Genomic DNA, 19,875 nt, shown 5'->3' on the forward strand with positions numbered 1-19,875 from the left:
TGCCCCCTACCAGATGTTAAAAGGGTATTGCAAAACCTCAGAGTTCCAGGACCTTGTAAAGAAACTTAGTCTTTGGTCTTGTTCCTCTGTTGTGCGATTCCTCCCTGACTTGCAACTCTTCTAACGTAGAGTAAGGGGTACTTTATAATCATCGCATCAGTAAGAAAGCACTGCCGAGTTAAACGCTGCCATCTGTGTGGGGACACCTGCAGTCACAGGTTTGAATCCAAGAAACCCCACCCAGCGTGTGATGCGCTTCCTGGAGAGGAGGTATACCTGGGGATTCCCCCGTCGAGGCCTATGATCATTCCCAGATTGCCACGCTTCCCAAGGCCAGGGCTTGATGCTATGCTGCCCATGCACAAAGATGTACCGCCAAAATGATGTTAGGTGAAAAAATCTCAAAAATAAAACGGGAAAAGGTCGATTTAAAAAAAGACTGCTCCGAGACTGCTTAGTGCGGTCTTTCTAAATCGGACCTTGCTGCAGTAACGGGTGTGTGTCTGTATGGGGTGGAGAGGAAATGTTTGTGGCAGGGATGGGAGGGGGGCGGTGGAGTAAGTAAGTAAGCGGGAGTGCAGCTGTGGTGGCGGTATGTTTTGGGAGGCGGCTGGTGAGCAAAGAGGGGCTTGAAGGGGAAATCCACCGATTGAGGATGTGGGTGGGCAATTAGCTTCCCGGAGGGCTCGGGGGTGTTGAAAACCCCCAGAAATAGCGAAAATTCTACATTTGAAGACTGCCTAAAAACGGCAGGAAAATAAGTCTTTTTTGAGTGCTACATTGAAAATGTAAAATTAATACATGGAACCTTCAAAATGGCAATCCTCCGTCCGCCCGCTTCTCAAACTTGATTAAGATTAAGGGGAAGCAGCAGTAACCCTAGAAAGGTTTCCGCCATGCACCCGGCACCCTAAATAAACGAGGAACCAAGAAAGAGTAAGTGTAATCAACAGAAGTTGCCCAACATGGAAGGAGATTGCTCTAGCACAGGCATTGAAAGCCGGGACCACACCCAAAAGCAGGAGATTTGCTCAATCCGGTCTGATCTGTAGGAACAAATATAAGAGTGCCTGTCAAGATGGATTTCTAGAATCTGGCCTGGTGGACAGATTATAGGAGGCCACCCTAGTCATAGTGAACAGAGAAATCAGAGCTTAGCAAACGCCAAGCAAGAAAAGCGTGAAGAGTGGTCCAGACTATTCTCAGGCGAGAGCGAGTGGGGAAGGGGTCCACAATGAGTCTACACAGTAAAGAACACAATTCAATTTAGACAGGCAGTACACAAATACAATATTGATTATAGGGCCAAAACACCCACTAGGAAATTAAATAAGCAGATAGTAATATCACACAACACTCATTTATAAAACATATACACAGTCACCTTTAAGTTCTTAGAACTGCCATAGAAGGCTAGTAGTGATGCAGTGGAATGAAACCAATTCAGAGGAATTATACCCTAACTTTATAAATCCAATCGCTATGAAGTATGGGGCCTTGTGTCCAAAAGTCACAAAGGTTAGTTTTAGGAGAAAGGGCTGCAGTAGGCAGAGCTCTTGTGGTGGTGAAAAGCTGCAGAAGATATTCAACAATATCACAGTTAGCTAGAATTATATTCCTATCTTTCGGATACAAGCTTTTAGATCAGAGGATCTAAAAGAGATGGAATGGAATAATCAAAGTGTATTGTAAGGTTTATTCTAAAGGGAACAGGGAGGAGCTGAACGCATTGCAACCCCCCCCCGGCTCCAATTTTCCCAGATGACTAGGTGAGTTGACTGGGAGAGAGCTATTGGGGTGGGTCGCTGGAGTTCGGTTTTACCGCTGTTTGTACTGGTGCAAGATGTCCACGGGTTGCGGGTCAGAGGATTTCTCTGGTGGGCTGCTAGTGCAGGATGCAAACCTGGCCGTACAAGGCAAGCAGGATTCACTGCTGCAGGACTCTTCTGGACACCTCACAGGACACAGGGAAGCGACTTCCATTGAGAGTCAACGCACAGCGACGATGGCAGTCGTCTCCATTTGCAACCAAAGAAGACTTTCCAGAGCAAGATCCCTTGAAGTTGGGAAGCTGAAACTCGCCATGAAGGTGACTTGTGACACAAGCACGCAATCACAACATTCTTGTGATGAATGCGGAACTGCGACAAATCTATTGAGGTAGACCACTGGAGAGCTGGTCACTCCACTCGATGTTCCATGGACACCTCCGAAGGCTCAGGACGGCTGTATCCTCGAGAACGAGTAGAGAGTGGCTGGTTCCACCAGTCCAAAAGTTGAAGCACTTCAGGTAGTCCAGCAGGGTTTCATCGGGCCAAATGCAGAAAGGGGATGCCCGGCATCTTCGGGAGTCGTTCACAGCTCTTTAGATGGTTGCTCTTTGACAAAGGAAACTTGTCTCCAACAATGATCTGAAGAAATGGCTGCAGGAGTTGTTCTTATCCTAAATCCTGGCTGGAAGAAAGTCTAAGCTCACCAATGGAAGGATCTTCATCATTGAAACAGTCAGCAGTGGGCCAATCAGGGACCACTGTGGGTTTCACTCGTGCCCCACACCTAGACTATCTGGTGCCCCAGATGTGCAGTGGGACAAGACAGTGCCACCCACATCCTGGGTCCACATACAGCAGGCCAGCAGTAGCCCGCGAAAGCAGTAGCTTTCCCAGGCGAATGCATGACCATATAAGGGATTTCCTGACCTGAGAAGGCAGAAAGGCCAAACAACAAGATGGCCAAAGAACAAGCGGAAATCATGTGGTACAGCCATTTTAGAGCACTAGCCATGTTTATTAGCCATATGTGGTAAACTCAAATGTGCACACTAGAAATAACACTATCTGCTGTCACTAGATTGTCTTTAGGTGCATATAAAAGCAACCAAAAATCCCAAGTGTAACAGAAAAGGGGGATGCAAAAGTATCCCCACTTCACAGTTTTCCAGTACTGATAGTATGGAGGACTGATCAGTTTCCCCAAAACAAAATGAGCAAAAGGCTAGTGGAGTGAAGCTGAAGGTTTCACTTCCCTGTAAAAAGCCAGGACATGTTCAAAAGTAATCGGGGTCCATCGACTATGGAGGGAACGTTGCCAAAAGAGAAATCGTTCCTAACGGTGCCAAAAACTGGTTAGCCTAAAAAAATGAACTGTATAAAGTAATTAAAAAAAACTGATTTCTCAGGCCAGTCAAAACATTGAGAGACTTCATGGGCAAGTGCATGCCGTTGGACAAGCTGTGGTCGTTTTACGGTGGCAGAGCTACAGTTGCTAATGGTTAATTAAAAGAAAACACGGATGTACAATAGCTGTGTCTTACATTTCTTTATTTCGGCAAATAAAACATAAAAGAGCACAAATCATACACAGGATAAAATGTCTAAAAATACATTTAGCTAAAGCCCAACACAGGTAAAAAAAAAAAAAGAAACTAAATCCAAGTTAATTGCCTACCATTAGCAGCCCATATGACAAAGAAAGATAGTCCGTCATTACTCGGTTATAAAAAACAGAAGTTATACTATTCCTAAGATAATCAATAATGTACAAAGTACCTAAAGTGCATATTCATTCAAAGAAATACAGGCCAAGTCTCAATATCCACATTAATAATGCATGGTCTAAGATCCATAGGTTTACTGGGGCAAAGCCCTAATTACATAGAAACATACTCCTTCGTTTAAAAGCTACTATTAAAACCGAAGAAACTGATAAAAACACGGTTTGAGAGGAGCTTGTTTTCATTATAGATATAGCCTCACGGTTCTAGCATCATATTGAATTAACATGGTCTTTAGCCACGTACGTCTAGCAGCATCCTACAAAGGGCACCTGAATGTAATGTGTCTAGTCTTCATCATTTACACAGAAGGGACATAGTGTCGACATTTCCTTCCCCCAATTAGCTGTAAACTTTGCAATAGGGAGGATGCAGAGACGACATGTAGTATAGACCCATTCCATCCGCCTTTCTACTCGATAATCGAGGTAAGGTTCCATCCTAGATAGAATATACTTGGCTGAAAGGCGTCCTGCATAACAACTACCCAGTCGCTAAAGTGATTAAGGCTAATCTTGTATTGGGTACCATATTTAGATGGATCAGACCATAGTTCTTCAAGCCCTAAGTTCCTACACACTGATTTAACATATTTAAACCACAGTAGAGATTTTCCTCCATTCCAGTGTAGAACATCAATAAGTCTGTCAGTGTATATTATAAGGACTTATGAGTTCCATATTTTTAACCAATATAATAGATGGTTCAACATGATTTCGTACTTGAGTTCTACTGCTCCTGCTTCAAAAACTAATAGAGCTGAGGAAGCGCTAAGGAGAAGGCCTAGGAGACATTTTCAAAATGTATTCTCTGCTACCTGGATAGAGGCACATGATGGGTGGGCCCAAAGTTAAGCTGCATAGGCGACAGCTGGAATGGCCTAGGCCTTGTACTCTATAAATCCTCTATGAAGGTTGGAGTGTTAGGTTTGGCTCTGTCCTAAAAAGAAGGATTTAACCAAGAAATAATGTTGCCAATACAAAAATACATGGCGTATGACCTTATTACAGGATGCAGCCTGGTTAGATTTACTGTTTCATGTTTATCACTGTTTTGTGGCTTTAACGTGATGTCTCTTAGCACGTCACTGCGTCAAGCCGTTCGCACTGAATAGGTCAGTACATTCGGTGAGAATACCTCGTTTCTAGCAGTGACACGCTTCGAGAGTTCATGTTAATACCAGAAAACGGTGATAAAAGGCGAAGCAGTAAATATAACAAGGCTCCATCCTGTAATAAAGTCATACCCCAGAGAGACCTGCTGCAGTGTAAAAAAAACAGAAAACGACAACTCGGGCACTTCCATTTAGAAGAGCCACGGCTGAAAAAGCAACTAATCGCCACAGAATTGCGTACATGTTGAAAACACAAATTAATGGACACAGAAGCCATTTGGGTACCATGTTAAAAAGAATGGCAGCACAATGTGAGTGAAGCCACAGAAGCCTGCAAACAGGGGAGAGATTCCCCGCATAAAGGTTCACAACAAGGCATACGAAACAAGCTGGCACACTCGTTATTCTGAGAAAGGAGAGCAATAAACATGATATCTTTGTAGCTCATGAAGAGTGCAGAGCACTGGTTTCAGCCCAATACAGAAAACATGACATGTTCGGCTAGTGGGCAATGTTTAATTGCCCTAAATTTACGCAATTTGTAAATCAACCCCAAAGTGGGGAGCTCAAGACAGTGAATTAAAATAGGTCTGTTATTGAAGTGTATTAAGATTGATTGATCACTTTGGTGGTGGAATCACACTTTAAAACACTGAGCTGTAGATACCGTAGAATTTTGGATAAGAAACACTGAATAAACTTTAATATTATTTCTTGATTAAATCCTTGTTTTTTTTTTCTTTTTTTTTTTTTAGGAAAGAGCCAAACTAACACTCCAACCTTCATAGAGTTCCTATAGAGTCTTTTGAGCCTGGGGAAAGGTTGGAGTTCTCCGAGTGTAGTCCACTCGAGAGAACCCTGGATCCCCTATAGGGTCCATTTTCTGGGTCTTCTACACCTTTTAGAGGGGATGAAAGTGCTTTCCACCGCCAAGACGGGAGGCAAAGCCCACTGTAGCTCCACATTGCATAGCATATATCAGAGTACTCTTGTCAACCTGTTTTGCCCATTTCAAATTGCTTGCCAAAGTTATTCCCAGGTAGTCAAAAAAATCCAGAGATTCCAATACATGATTATTCAGACAGAATTTTTTGGAGGGGGCTGCGGGCACGACCTACGGGAGTACATGCCATGACTTTAGGTTTGGTTATGGTTAGGCCTTTGTTCTTGCAAATTTCCTCAAAAGCTTGTAGCTGGTGTTGGAGACCCGTAGGCATTTTGGCAAGTAGGACTGCATCATCTGCAAAGAACAGCAAGCTCCATTTATGGTGTCCTTTGCTGTTGTGCTCAATATATAAACTATGTTGTTTATGTACAGCAGAAATAATAAAGGGGCCAGCACGTAGCCCTACCTTACTCCAATATTAACAGCTACTGGGTCTGTAGTTTCTCCCTTTGAGCCCCAGTCACATGTGGGAGTTAGGAAACGCCTTCCCTAAATCCCATCTGTGCATGGGTGAGGATATTGGAATTAACAGTCCATTCTTCAAGGTGGCACAATAGTTTTCCTGAGTATATTTTTCTAAGTGAACTTGATCAATGATATGGATATTGTGATGAATCCTGCAGAATCCGCACAGAATCCCTGCCGAAAGTCTCCTCCCAGGTGGCCAGTGGAAGGCAGCCGCAACCTAATCCTATCCCTGTGGGTGGTTTTAGCCAGGTGGAGCACCCGGGAGGAAAAGGCCCCCAAAGGAACAGGATTAGGAGAGACGCAGTATTTATCTTCTCATGAGAGGGAGATTTATAGGGTACCACAATATTTAAGGGCTTGTTGTCGGAGTAAGGATTCCCTTCACAAAGCTACCCACATTGATGGTAGTGAAAACTCTTGTGATCCAACAGGGGAACAATATATGTGGGAATCAGAACCTCAACACTCTTAACTTCTAATGTATATAATTCTCCCTTTAATCTGAACCAACCATTGACCCCTGTAAAACCCTTCCCTAGGGATCTATTCAATAAACAAAGTAAATCCAATACAGTTGAAGTTTGTATTCATGAATTAAAATATAATCAGAATATTGGGAACTTCAAGTGCCACAATGCCCCACTGGGATGAGGAAGAGGCACTCAGGGCCACTAAACTGCAGTTTACAGTCGAGTGGTTCTAATGACCCAAACCTGAGCAGGACGTTTGGATATTTATAAGGCCCCCTCTGGTACAGGCCATTAAAACCAGAAGGTGGAGTAGTTGCAGAGGTTGCCAGTCGCAGGAAAAGAAACGGAGACGGCAACGCTGCTATCTTTGAAGCGGATGTCGGTCCCCAGAGGGTCTTCTAGACAGATGGCCTTAAATGCAGATTTTCCCCTTGGAGAGAGGATCCCCATATTGCGTGCTTTGTCCCGGTGGCTGATGAGCACCGAAGTGCACTAGGAGCGAGAAAAGCTCCTTCCCTGATTGGGGCGGGCCGCAGGAAATTCGAAGCAGTGTGCCGTGCAGGAAGAAGCAGAAGATGTAGAACGAGCAGTGGCAGTGGATCAAGCGGACACGTATGCATAAACGGTGAGTTTACCATTGTTGAGTAATCTTGGTACGCTCTGTAATCGACCGCTGACTACTGATAACAATTTTGAATACCAAACGAATGTAAGGAAGTCACATTAGCATATCAAGAACTAGACAAGAAAAGAAATGTTATAATCATGGATACCAAAGCCAACATCATTGCCAAGACAAAGAGGGCAATACTGACGCAAGCTAACTAACCACCATTGCCAAAGTAAAGAGGGGGCAATATTGAAGCAAGCCAACTAAAACCATCATCGCCAAAGTAAAGAGGGGGCAATACCCCAAAAACCATCTAATCCACATTGGCAAAAACAACAAGAGAACATTATTGCAGAAGTATTGTAACCATTACTGCTAGAGAGAGGAAGAGGCAATAGTTGAGCAAGACATCAAGCATTGTCTAAGCCAAAAAGGGGCAAGTGTAATAAAGAAACCTTGTCAGCAGTTATTTGATGTGAAATTGGGAAACCAAGAGTGGCAGGAGACCAGCCCTACTGATAGAAAGTATCAAGGAGGATGGGAGCATAACCTGCATTGCATGTGACAAATACAACATTGGAGCTGTTTATTCCACTGTTGTATCAGGTCTTCCCAGAAGTTGTGAATTCCGATGTTGTTGAAAGTCAAATACTGTTCTGAAAGGTTTGAAGTAAACCTCACCACAGAGTACTTGAAGTAGTGTTAGGAACTTTTGTCCTGGCAGGCGAGTACACCAGGAAAGGGACCTTTTAGTGGTAGTCCTGGCAGGTTAGTGGACAAGGATAAAATAATTGCAGTACTGCATTGTGGTTGAAGGTTGTTGAGAAGAAGTGGCAAGACCACTAAAGTGCTTTATGAGTTGTGGTGGAATCATCCTGACAATGTTAATACAGAAGAATTGGGAAAGTATTTTAGTTTTTATTAAGAAGAGTAAGTTCTGTTGAACTTTTGTCTATACGTGGAGAGAAAAATACTTTGTCTGGTTAAACCTTTGTTAAAGTCCAAGTGAAAGACTTTTGGAGCAAGAAGAACTTTATGATCAGAACTTGGCTACAACAAGGAACTTTCTTATTTGAACCTTTGATTGAAAATCCTGATTTGAATCTGGGGAAGGGGATCCGACCCAGGTTACAAGGATGCACAGTTATCAGGTATATTTTGAATATAACTGTTATTTCTGTTACATTTGAATAGGCATATACTACCTTTATGAGTTTGATGCATGTATAAATGTGAGGGACACATTCATTTTTAGAGTGTTTTCCTAGAGTTTATTTTGATAGGCAGAGAAATACTCTTTGGGTTATTGATAGCGAGGCATTTGTCAAACCCTTAGGAGTTGATAAAATGGCTACCTGTGAAAAACCTTTACCAAGTTGTCCGCCTCACATTTCTGACCCCTCACAGTCTATAATTAGACAGATTCCTTATCGCCTTTATTATAAAATGGTATACTTATTGCCCTCCTACAAATCTGGGGGACTGATGGGAGTGTTTGTTCTATGTACTTCATTCAGGAATTTGTTACGAAAGGGGACCCATATGTCATGGCTACTCAAAGAGAGCAGCTGGTAAAGAAAGTCAGGGCCTGAAGCGTTACCATTATGATCTGCAAGGATTGCCTGTTCCACTTCCAGAGCAGCAACAAGGTTATTGATTGATATTTTATTTCTATCGCGCTCGTACTGTTTCAGAGCGCGACAAGGCAAGGGAGGGGAACAGGGGAGAACAAAACAGCGATCTTACCAGGCCCAGTGACATTGAGAACCCGCAAGTGCATGGGAGAGGGGGGGAGGGGAAAAGTGCATGGAAGGGGGGGGGGAAGAGGTGGAAAGTGCGAAGCAGAGGAGAAACAGATAAATAACAATACATAAATAATAAAGGCAACAACCAGTGGTAATGCAGCCAGCAATTTGCAAGTGCTAGGTTTAAGGCAGCAGACAGGGTAGGTCTGATACGTGCAGGAAGAAAAAGGGGGGGCTGTATGGGTACAGATACAGACCCCAGTGCAAGGGGTGGCCCGGAGGCAGTGCGGGAGGGTGGCAGGATGAGCAGGTACCTGGGACCAAAAGACAGAGGGTGGCCAGGTGCCCGGTTCCAAGGGAGAACAGATCAGCAGGGGAGAGGGGGAGCGAAGGCAGAAGAAGAGAGGAAGGTCTTGAGGTGCTTCAGGAATCGGAGATGGTTCTCGTCACGTTTTAGAGTGGCAGGGAGGCTGTTCCAGAGGGAGGCCCCAGCCGAAGACAGATCTACCCACAGCTCGTTTCTTAGAAAAACGACTGACCCTGAGTGAGTTGGAGGTAGAGCAGCGAAGAGCTCGAGAGGGGAGGTATTTGTGGAGGGATAGCTGAAGGTATTTTGGACCCAGGCCCCAGAAAGCCTTGTGGACAATGCAGAGGGTTTTGAATTTAATCCTTGCATCCACTGGGAGCCAGTGGAGAGATTTCAGAGCTGGAGAGATACTATCCGAGGGCTTGAGGCCAAGGACAAATCTGGCAGTCCTGTTCTGGATTAGTTGCAGAGGGCGGAGAGTAGAGGCAGGTAGATTTAGAAAGAGGCTCTGTCCTCACCGAGAAGAGAGTCCACACATTCAAGCTCGTGTCTCTGCGGCATCTAACAACTCGGCCGAACTCTTTAAAATCTGAAAGGAGCTGGCCAACCCTGCTGCAGTCTCTACCCCTCCTGTTGCCTCCCAGGCTCTTTGCAATGCCCTTGTCACTCACTTCATTTAAAAAACCCAGGACATCCTGTCCACCCTCTCCACCCACACTCCTCCTCTTCCCTCTCCATCTGTGCTTGCTGACCCTCCTTTAGCCACCCTCCCACCATCCTTCTCGTCCTTTCCTCTTTTCACCCCTGACGAGGTTCCTAGACAAGTCCGATCTATGAAAGCCTCTTCAAAACAGGTTCATCCCTGTTCCTCTAAAACCATCAAGGACCGCATTGACACCCTCGCTCCGGCCCTTGCTGATTTTTGCAACCACTCCTTTGCCTCTGGATTCTTCCCCCTCCCTTGTGAAGCACTCCTTTGTGCATCCTCTTCTCAAGAAACCCACAGCTGATCCTTCTTGTCCAGCTAACTATCGCCCAATTTCCATTACTCCCTTTCTTGGCAAACTCCTGGAAAAGTTGGCCATCTCTCAGCTTAACCTCCATTCCAATTCTGTTGGCTGTCTCCATGACCACCAGTCTGGCTTCAGAGCTTCCAGAAGCACGGAAACTGCTCTCCTAAACATCCGTGAAGATCTGCTCACCAACCTTGACTTAACATTCCCTCTGTCCTCATCCTCCTCAATCTCTCTTCTGCCTTCGACACGGTCAACCATACCATCCTGCTCAACCGTCTCTGTGAAAACCTGGGTATCACTGATCAGGCTCTGGCCTGGCTGACCTCTTTCCTCTCAGATCGACCCTCCCAGGTCCAACTTGGGTCCTTCCTTTCATCTATCTTCCCCTCTACCTGTGGTGCTCCCCAGGGGCCTAACCTCTCGCCCTGGCTTTTCAACCAATACCTGGCAACTCTCGCCCACTGCATTGCCATTTTCTGCTCAAATTTCCAGTGCTACGCTGACGACAACTCATTTTCAGGCTGCCCTCCGTCACCTCCTCTCCCTCTCTCATCTCTGATTGCCTAACTGCCATTCAAGATTGGTGTGCCGCCAATGATCTTTGTCTGAATGCCAGCAAGACGGAGATCCTCCTCATCGGCACACCTTCACCATCCTTTCCCCTCACTCTCTGGCCGGCCTCCCTTGGCCCTCCTCCTACCCCCACCTGCGAGGCTAAGAACCTCGGGGTCATCTTTGACTCCACCCTTTCCTTCTCCGCCCACATCTCTGAGGTCTCTAAAAAGTCAAATTTCCGACTGCACCTCCTCAGAGGTACTCTGCCTTTCCTCTCCTTCCCCCAGAAGCTCGTGGTATCTCAAGGTTGACCTGGGCTATATCATCGATGTTCACTGCCATATTCATACAGAAAGAACCTGCTGTATTCGTTATCAACAGAGGGCCACACTCTTGATGGTAAAGGGACTGAAGTGCTTAGACCACATGTTCAGGCTGGAGTTAATCCTTCAAAAAAACATGTGATGTTGGAAACCTAATCTCCATTTATGGCCTTTGTAGACCTTCAGATTTTGGAGCCAGCATTCTATGAACACATGTTTTTGACAAATGGCAACTTACTGTTACCTAAACTGTTATTAAAAATGGAAAATGGACGATAAACTTTCTTATAAAACAAATTGATGTTTCAGAGGTTTTTTTGCGTATCCAGTTTGTCTGGTGTGTTCTAGGAAGATGTATGCTTCTGTTGGGGACCATACGTTCTCTACTACCGACACCCAACCACTGCATTCAACCTCTACCCTAGTACAAGCCAACCGACCCTTAACCACACTATTCGAGGTCGGTGATCTCCAGAAGATTTTACTCGTCCAAGGCCCCCCTCCCCCAACTCGAGTGCTAGACATTCCAGAGGTCCGGAATTAGTTCCCCCTTGTTTGTTCATACATGCCGCAGCTGTATTGCGCATCTGCAGTCTCTGAGCTGCAGCCAGCTCTTTCCCAATGGAAGAGTAACGGGTTTCATGTTCTTTCCACTTCTCTCAATGCCTCTGCGCCTTCTACTACCGCTCCCCACCCTACTTTGCTGGCATCAGTATTAATGGTCCTCTTGTGAGTGGCAATCCCTGGACAAGATTGCTGCTGTGAAACCACCAATCCGAATTCCTTTGCATGGATTTCTGATATCGGTATGATCTACTCGAAAGTTCTGAAAATCTTCTCTCTAGTTCCTGTACAGGTGGTACAGAAACAGCCCTATATATAGTTGCACTCAAGGCACCAGGAATCTGCAGGAGGCCATGTGCCCTAAAGGCTGCTAAAAATCCCTAGCTGGAGCCTGACACTGCACCAACAGGGTACAGAATACAGGGGGCTGATAGCAGAGTCCGTGTTCTGCTTTCTGAAAGAAGTACCTTCCCTTCTGCTGTGAGAAACCGAGCCCAAATGAAATGAAAATGTTAATGGAAGAAGTCGCGATTGTTCCCAATTTATCAGGAACACTACTGACTCCACTGTTCTGCATGTCTTCATCATGTCCCACTGCAATTGCTCCTGAAACGGTGCCTTGAGGAGCCCATCGTCCAGATAAGGAAACACATGGATACCTTGTGGATGTGTCCACTCTACTACCGGAATAAGGACCATGGTGAAGACCTTTGACGCTCACTTCAGGTCGAACGCGAGAGCCTTGAACTGGAAGTGGGCCTTCAGTAGGGAGGCATGGTATCACAAGTATGACACTGACACAATAGGTACAATTTGTAAAACCTTTATTGAAGTTTCTAATTGTGAAAAAACTCCTACGTTGCCCTTTAATTTGCCCTTTAATTAAGATGTGAGTAGTCTCAACCACCAAACGGAAAAAACAAACTAGTCCTAGTGGAGTCCGTCAAATCAAAATGGCATATCCCTATCCTATCTCTTGTACCAAAAGCGTATAAAGGAAAAATGTATGTAAAAGGAAAAATCCATTTTCAACACAATAAATGTAGCTGAATCAGCTCTCCTCCCCACGTTAGACCACATGTATTTTGCGGCCTGTCGGAGGTCTCCACCTCCAGTAGGGAACTCTTGGGGTTTTCGACCCTCTGCTCTCGTCCCTTGGTCCGTTGCTCTGCTCCAGTAGGTTTGCCTTCGCCCCGGAAGTTCTGCTCGTACTCATGTTCTGCCGTGCTCAGAGTGTCTCTTTAGGTGCTGCCTTTTATCCGTGTGAGGAGAGCTAATTGGTATCAGGTGTATGCACTTAAAGTGCCTGACTTTGCCTCACCCGATTTACGGGACATGTCCAGTACGATGTATGAGAGTTAGTCTTGTTACTCTCAGTCACCCTTTCCCTCGCCCCAGTGTTTGTGTAAAAAGCATGAGCGTTGGGGGGTTAGGACCTCAGAGAATCCCAAGAAATAGGATGGGTTAGATGAACAAAAAAGGGGGGGGGGGAGAATACCCCATCTCACCATCGGCTGCCTCACCCAGGTGATCCTCCTGCACTCGTCCACCCCTAAGGTCTGGCTCCAAAAGCGATGGCCATGCCCCGGCCACCCGAGAGAGAGATCCCTGGGGACTAGCGGGTGAGACACCTTCTGGTTTCTCACACTTAGCTATGGTGAATCATAGAAAGCGTTGATGGCTCTTCCAGATCAGGATTAAAAGTAGGCATCCCTCTCTGCAGACATTCCATTTTGATGCTATTCGTGATGATGAAATTATTCAGCCTCTTTAGATCCAGAAAAATCCAGACTTTCCCAATTGGCTTGGGCGCCTTTTCTGGCTCTTTTCTTGTGAAGATCTTGAATTGTCTGAAACAGATTTATTTTATTGTTTAAAGCACGGACCAAGCTTGAGAGCAACGGAATGATGTACAGGTTGTGGCTAGCCAGCATTTGGGCCAACATCTTTTAACCGTAGTGCAGTACTCGGAGTTGCTGTCCATTGGAATTAATGAGGAGTGGATAGACATTAGCCACATCTGCCCAGCAACAGACATTCAGGCACCAGAATGTGTAATGGGACCAGACAGTCATAACCCCCATATCTGGGCAAACACACACAAACCGCCTCTGTCTGGCAAAGCAGCAGGTTTCCCTAGGAAAGGACTTCCCAGATATGGCAATTCCAGACCTGAGATGGCAGGAAGAAGGCAAAAGAACAATATGGTCAATGATAGGCAAAGGCCTTGTGGTACGGCCGTCTTAGGGTGCTAGCCACCATTAGTAGACATTTGCGGAAAATGCAGACGTGCACGAGTAAATCGTTTTAAACAAACATAGAAAAATAGATCTGTTGCCACCAGCCCATCCTAGGAACATTGTAAATGTAACAAAAAAGCCACTACAGAAAAATGTATAAAGATACAAAGTATCCTAACCACAATAAACGTAACTAAAGGGTTGTTGCAATTGTAACAATTCTAGAAATTCATAGTCTTATGGACTTGGTCAGTTTCCCTACAAGGATGAGCAAATAGACAAGACAAGGGAAGTAGAGCATAAGGCTTTAGGAGTACAAACAAAGCAAAAAGAAAGGGTGTCCCATAGAAGTGTATGGGAGGAAAGCCGCAAAAAGACAAAAATCGTTCCCAACACCTAACCACCCCGTCCGTGCCACCCAGTGCCCTGCACCAGAGACGTGGTGTGCCATTAGCTCAATCTGCCCAGCAGGGTCACTGAGAGCCTCCCCATCCTTGTCTTTATCCCCCGCAGCCTAGCTCAGGTAAGAAGCCATATAGAATTCAGAGGAGATCACCGTTGCAGTATGTGTCCCTGCCGCCATCCAGGTTCCCTGCCACAGACAGGATTTCTAGAACTCTTGCATTTCAGGATCCTGTGGGTATCATACGCCAAAAGGGGCATGAAGCAAAACAAAAGTAAAAAGGGGTTCCTGCACCAGAGGTGGGTCGAGGAAGAGGGACGTGAAGATAATGTAAACAAACTTGTACTTGAAATATATATATATATATATATGAGACAAAAAGAGGAAACAATGAACCGCACTCTCTGCGGTCAATTGAAAGACCATGGTCAAAGAAAAAATAGCACAGCTCACAACACAGTATGGGTCTGAAGGTATTTAATGTTACCAGAAAAACAAAAATACAAAATACGGCTGAAAAGCAGTGGCAAAAACAGAGGCAGGACGCCCGCGAGAACGACCCGCACACAACGCGTTTCGCACTTAACTGAGTATATATATATATCCAAATAAGAAAAACATGCATTGAGAAAACAAAACATGACATTAAGAGAAAATAAATGGGCTGTAAGAGAACACCCTCTGGCAAACATTACCTGTTTAATGTTCTGTAAGCCGCGTCTACATTCCCATTCTGGACCATCACTGTCCTGGCAACAAACTTCAAGTGGTTTGCCATTGTGTGTGCAATGCAGCACGTACGCACTTCAAACACACTCAATGTAGATGATTATGGTACTAAGTTCTGACCTAAAATGAAATAAGAATCGCAGAATAAATATAATGCACAGAGAACACAAAAGATGTAAAATAAAACACATGTATCTTCAAGTATGTACAACAAGACCTGATAGTGGGGGCAGTATGAATGGTGTACGAAGACAACACAAAGGATGTTGATTTCCAGGGACACATTTAAAAACACATACAATTTTCTATTTAAGGATAAATCCCAATAATATGAAAAAAGTTAAATAACTTTATTCATAAACCAGTATGATATTTTAGGCCCATCGTCCCATCCAATCCTTTTTCCAAAACATTTAAAGCTGAAAGGGCACTTATCTTCAAAAACACACGGAAATTTAGCAAGCACTTATCTATAGGTTGCTCATAGGCTCTAAAGAGGCTTTCTATAGCAAAGTACTTGGTCGCTAAGCGCCGTTTATCTTAGAGACTGTAACCAAACAACCTACTCTGTCTTTTGGGGATCCATGTTGCAGAGTGCCCGTCTATCTGTTCTAAATGCTTTGTTGATCCATGCGTATATGTACTCTGGTTGCTTTCTGGATCTGTGAACCCTTAGAGAAAGTTACCCCTGCTCTAGGTCCTTTGTGGATCAATGGCCTGCTATTCTAGTAGAGAGATAAACTTGTCAATATGCTCCGAGTGTAATATTGCAACATGTAAAAACTCCTATGCAGTTAAAAATATTACCAATGCCTCAAAATAAGTTACAGTTTGTTGTGCAATTATAATAGGCAATTTAAATAGAACAGCAGGGAAAAAAAGACCTAGGCTCAATAGCCTTCGGTGTGGGCTGCAAACCCAAACTACCAATCCGGTGGTTTGCTAAATTTTAAATCAATACATTATTCATTCATAATTGTTGGTTTATCCATTACTGCTTAGTAAAAAATAATTAATTCGTCGTGCGTTAAATTACAGTTGATAATTTATATGCAGATGCAGTGAAGCTGCCAACGCATTTCGGATTGTAAGAGTCCTTCATCATGGCGTAATTGCTTCATTTCATCGACACAAAACATGATCATTGATGCACCAATATGAGGGCGAATGTGGGACCCAACATGACAATGATACTGTATCAATTGCAACATAATGACAAACACCATTATTAAGAACAAACCATATACATATTACATAAATCGTATGCATTACATAATTATGTACAGGCCACATGACAATAACAATGGACCAACATTCAAGAGAACATTAAAGAGAAAAACAAAAACAATACAATCATATTCAATATGTATCTCTCATCACTTCGTGCCGTTAAATCTATACTCATATCCTTGTGTTAATGTCTCCCTGGTCATCAGTTACATTGGAAATTTCACCAAACTATTGTGAAATTGTTCGGCTTATTATCTAAAGTGCACCCCCAGTGTGGTGAATACTATGGCAGTGCCTCTTATGCACGCCACCCCCGTGCTTGATTCAGATCGTCTTACCTATTCTAATGTACCAACATTGTAAAGATGCACTAGACATCTGCTAGGGTGCTTATTCTGCAAAAGGAACATACGAAGTATGTGGCTGTAGTGCTCGAAATGTTTGCGCCAATCAAATTTGAGTTAGGTATATTTCAGGTGCTGTATGCTTACCTGTTACCTGTGTTGTGCTCATATCACATTGTAGGAATATCATAAGATCTCGGTCAGTACGAGGGCTGGAAGCTGCTGCTTGTGCGCAGCGTGCCAAACAAAGCCGGCAAGCACCCGTGCCTTTAATAGTGTGTCATGGTGCTATGACAATGGTCCTAGACATAGAAGTCCTTATCATGTAGAACTGGTGGTCAATGTAGTGCTATGTAGTCTCTTTCCAATTAAAGTGTTACAACAACTTACTCTAATGTATACTCTTTAATTAAATAACTGATCCAAAACGTACCAGTTACCGCTTCTTTGCTTAGCTGAGGTACACTGCAGTACTAAATAAGCTGGGGCACCTTCTGCCTAGTCTCATTTACTCGACACTGATATCTACAATCTAAATGTCCACCATGTGTTCCGCATCGTCTCTGTGGACCCTTTCTCCAACCCCATGACTGTTTTACATTCTTCCAAATTAATAGATCAAACAATATTTATACTAAAAACGGTGCACAGGCTAATCTTCGATTATGCCATGTGGTTATCCGTTGAATTGATATACCAGTGAACACTCACAATCTATGGATTTATGCTATGAAACATAGAAGAGCAGATTGAAAGTAATGCATGCCATAGTATTCGAATTCTAACTTAATCAGATAATTAGCCAACTAATTTCACAAGCTACTTCAAAGGAAGCAATTTAGATCCCATTCTTCGTTCATTCCTTTCGGACTCAAGGCATCCAAGGGATCGATCCAAATGGCTTCCGTTTGTGCTCTTAATCTTTTGAAGTCTTTCCTTTGGCCTTTTGTGTCAATTGTCTGCAGCACCTGAAACTTCAATTGGGAGAACTGTGTCCTTTCTCGTTAAGCCACTGCTGATGTGGCATTCTTATTTCTTATGCAAGATTTGTGCTTGTTCATTCTTGTCCGAATTTTTCTTCCCGTCTGGGCATCGTATGCAATACATTACATTCTCTGTAAGACAGGTGGCATAGGTCTTCAAAAGTATTTTTTCAACCAGTGATTGGGTGAAATACTGCTGGTCCTTTAACTATGTTATTACAATTGCCACAGTTTAAGCAAGGGAAAGTGTCTGTGTTCTTTGTTGTCACTCGTGGTTCGGTTAAGTTTTGGTGTCGACTAAGAGATTTCTCCTTTGATAAGCGGAGGTCGGTGGATTCCTAAATACGTCCCTCGTCCTTTCATCACTTGTGAGGATGTTCTAGTGTTTGATGCATTTCCTGATATGGTTGCTCTGAGAGGAGAATTTTGAAACGTACACAAATGAAGGTGCAGTTTTCGTTGATTCGTGGTTAAGTAAATCCTCACAACTTTTTATGTTCGTTTTAGATATTGCTGTTGTCCGGTCATCTTCGGGGTACCCTCTTTCTCTCAATTTGGTGCATAAGATGGCCAATTGTGCATCACATTCTGTTTGGTCGCTCACTATCCTTGTTATCTTTCGCATTTTCTTGTAGGGTAAGTTCTTTAGACTCTATTGTGGGTGGAAACTCAACCTATGTAACAGATTGTTCCTATCGGTTGGTTTGGTGAACAGCATTTAGTAACCTAAACTCTGAGAATCTGAAGGTGAGTTCTGCACGCGTTGCGGTGGTGTAGCCTGTATCAAGAATACGAGTGTCTGTGGACACATACAGCAAGGACTAGTAAATCAGAGAGGAAGATCTATTGGAGAAATATGGGGAACGGGAACAGCATCCCTTGGAGTTGTTTTTGTGCTCAACAAAGGGCCGTGGTGAAGTGACATTCGCACATCATTTATGGGCCACATTTACAAGACAGAAAGAGTCCTGTCCAACAAAGAAGTCCTGCTCCGCGCTCGCAGCTAGGATAGAACTACCATATGGAATACATCCAATTGAAGGCAGCACCACAAACTTTTGGATTGAAGTGTATACAGGTTTTCCTCAGCCATTGTTCTCGGTGGCTTCCACAGCAACACAGTGTGACCTATAGAAGCATGAAAACTTTGTAAATGGGAAGAAGTTGTATATTGAACACCTGGACGACACTCATTACATATCAAGCTGAATTATGTTAACATGAATTGGGTTTTTGTACCTAGAAATGTATATGTCATGTGAGGCGCACCAGATAGAAATGGCATATGTCTATCGTGGTGCCCGAAACTCGAGCAGACATCATAGAGCCCACTGTTGCTCTGTTGCCAGTTGGGCTATCTTGAGTTCAACACTTTTTCAAAAAATACAGTAATCGATATATGTTCATAAGTAAGTTCCTTTAACAATTGCCTTGTTTAACTTTGAGAGGAAAATAAATCAGTGTTAACTATGCTTTTGGTAAGCATACAACAGGATTCTAGCCCTAATAGATGGGTGTTCTGCTTTTAGAACAGAATCATTAGAATTGCGGTTTTTGCTGCTCAGTATGAATGGTTGATGGTATGAATGGGGATGAAAGTGGATGTGAGTAAAGATGGGCGAGTTGTGATCACTGGCTTTGATACAATATGTGTTTTTCTAGATGTGATATGTGTCTCTTCAAATTTGGTTTTTAATATATGAAATGTCCATGTGTTACATGTGGATTTTCTTACAAATTATTTTTTTACAATTAAATTTGATTAATAATGTAATAAATGAACTTCAAACATACACACCGTTATTTGTCTACAATACATGTCCTTTGAGTAGGGCTATCCTTTTGGAAGGGACGTTTGTCAGCGTCTTTACGCATGAACTATATCATGAATGAATGGAGGCTATGCACTTATCCACAGATAATTGCAGTTTTGTATGGGGAACGTGGTGCAGTCAGGTAAACCCAATGTCAAACAAAAACACAGTTGATAGAGATGCTATTAAAACAAACTGTTCTGTTTATTTCTCTACCAATATAGAACCCCCTAACTGACAATGCCCATCAGCATGTTAACTGTGCGAGATCTGCAGGATTGAATCCGGGTCTGCCAGACATTCGCCTATCATCATTGCAGCATTCATAAAAACATCCAAAACAAGTGCTTCCAAGTTGTATGATAATAGCACTATCAATTGACAAGAGCGTATCTAAATTGCAATGCACGCTGATGAACAATATTAAATAACATGATGGTTTGACGTCTACCTCACCAACA

The 19,875-nt window shown here is 43.7% G+C and overlaps 1 protein-coding gene across 4 annotated transcripts in view; it reads right to left on the reverse strand.

Annotated features, from left to right (window-relative positions):
* Positions 1–19,875, reverse strand: part of MRPS21 (mitochondrial ribosomal protein S21) — a 222,627-nt gene that overhangs the window by 91,031 nt on the left and 111,721 nt on the right. For 3 of the 4 annotated variants that reach the window (XM_069652091.1, XM_069652116.1, XM_069652099.1), the window contains one exon: positions 15,010–15,163. In XM_069652091.1, the coding sequence (XP_069508192.1) occupies positions 15,010–15,092 (83 nt within the window). In that variant the 5' untranslated portion in view covers positions 15,093–15,163. Of the gene's footprint in view, positions 1–15,009; positions 15,164–15,609; positions 15,769–19,875 lie in introns of all 4 variants that reach the window. The other variant, XM_069652107.1, reaches the window with a different exon arrangement.

This window comes from Ambystoma mexicanum, chromosome 1p, assembly GCF_040938575.1.
Source record: "Ambystoma mexicanum isolate Mex_15411 chromosome 1p, UKY_AmexF1_1, whole genome shotgun sequence".
Lineage (NCBI taxonomy): Eukaryota > Metazoa > Chordata > Amphibia > Caudata > Ambystomatidae > Ambystoma > Ambystoma mexicanum.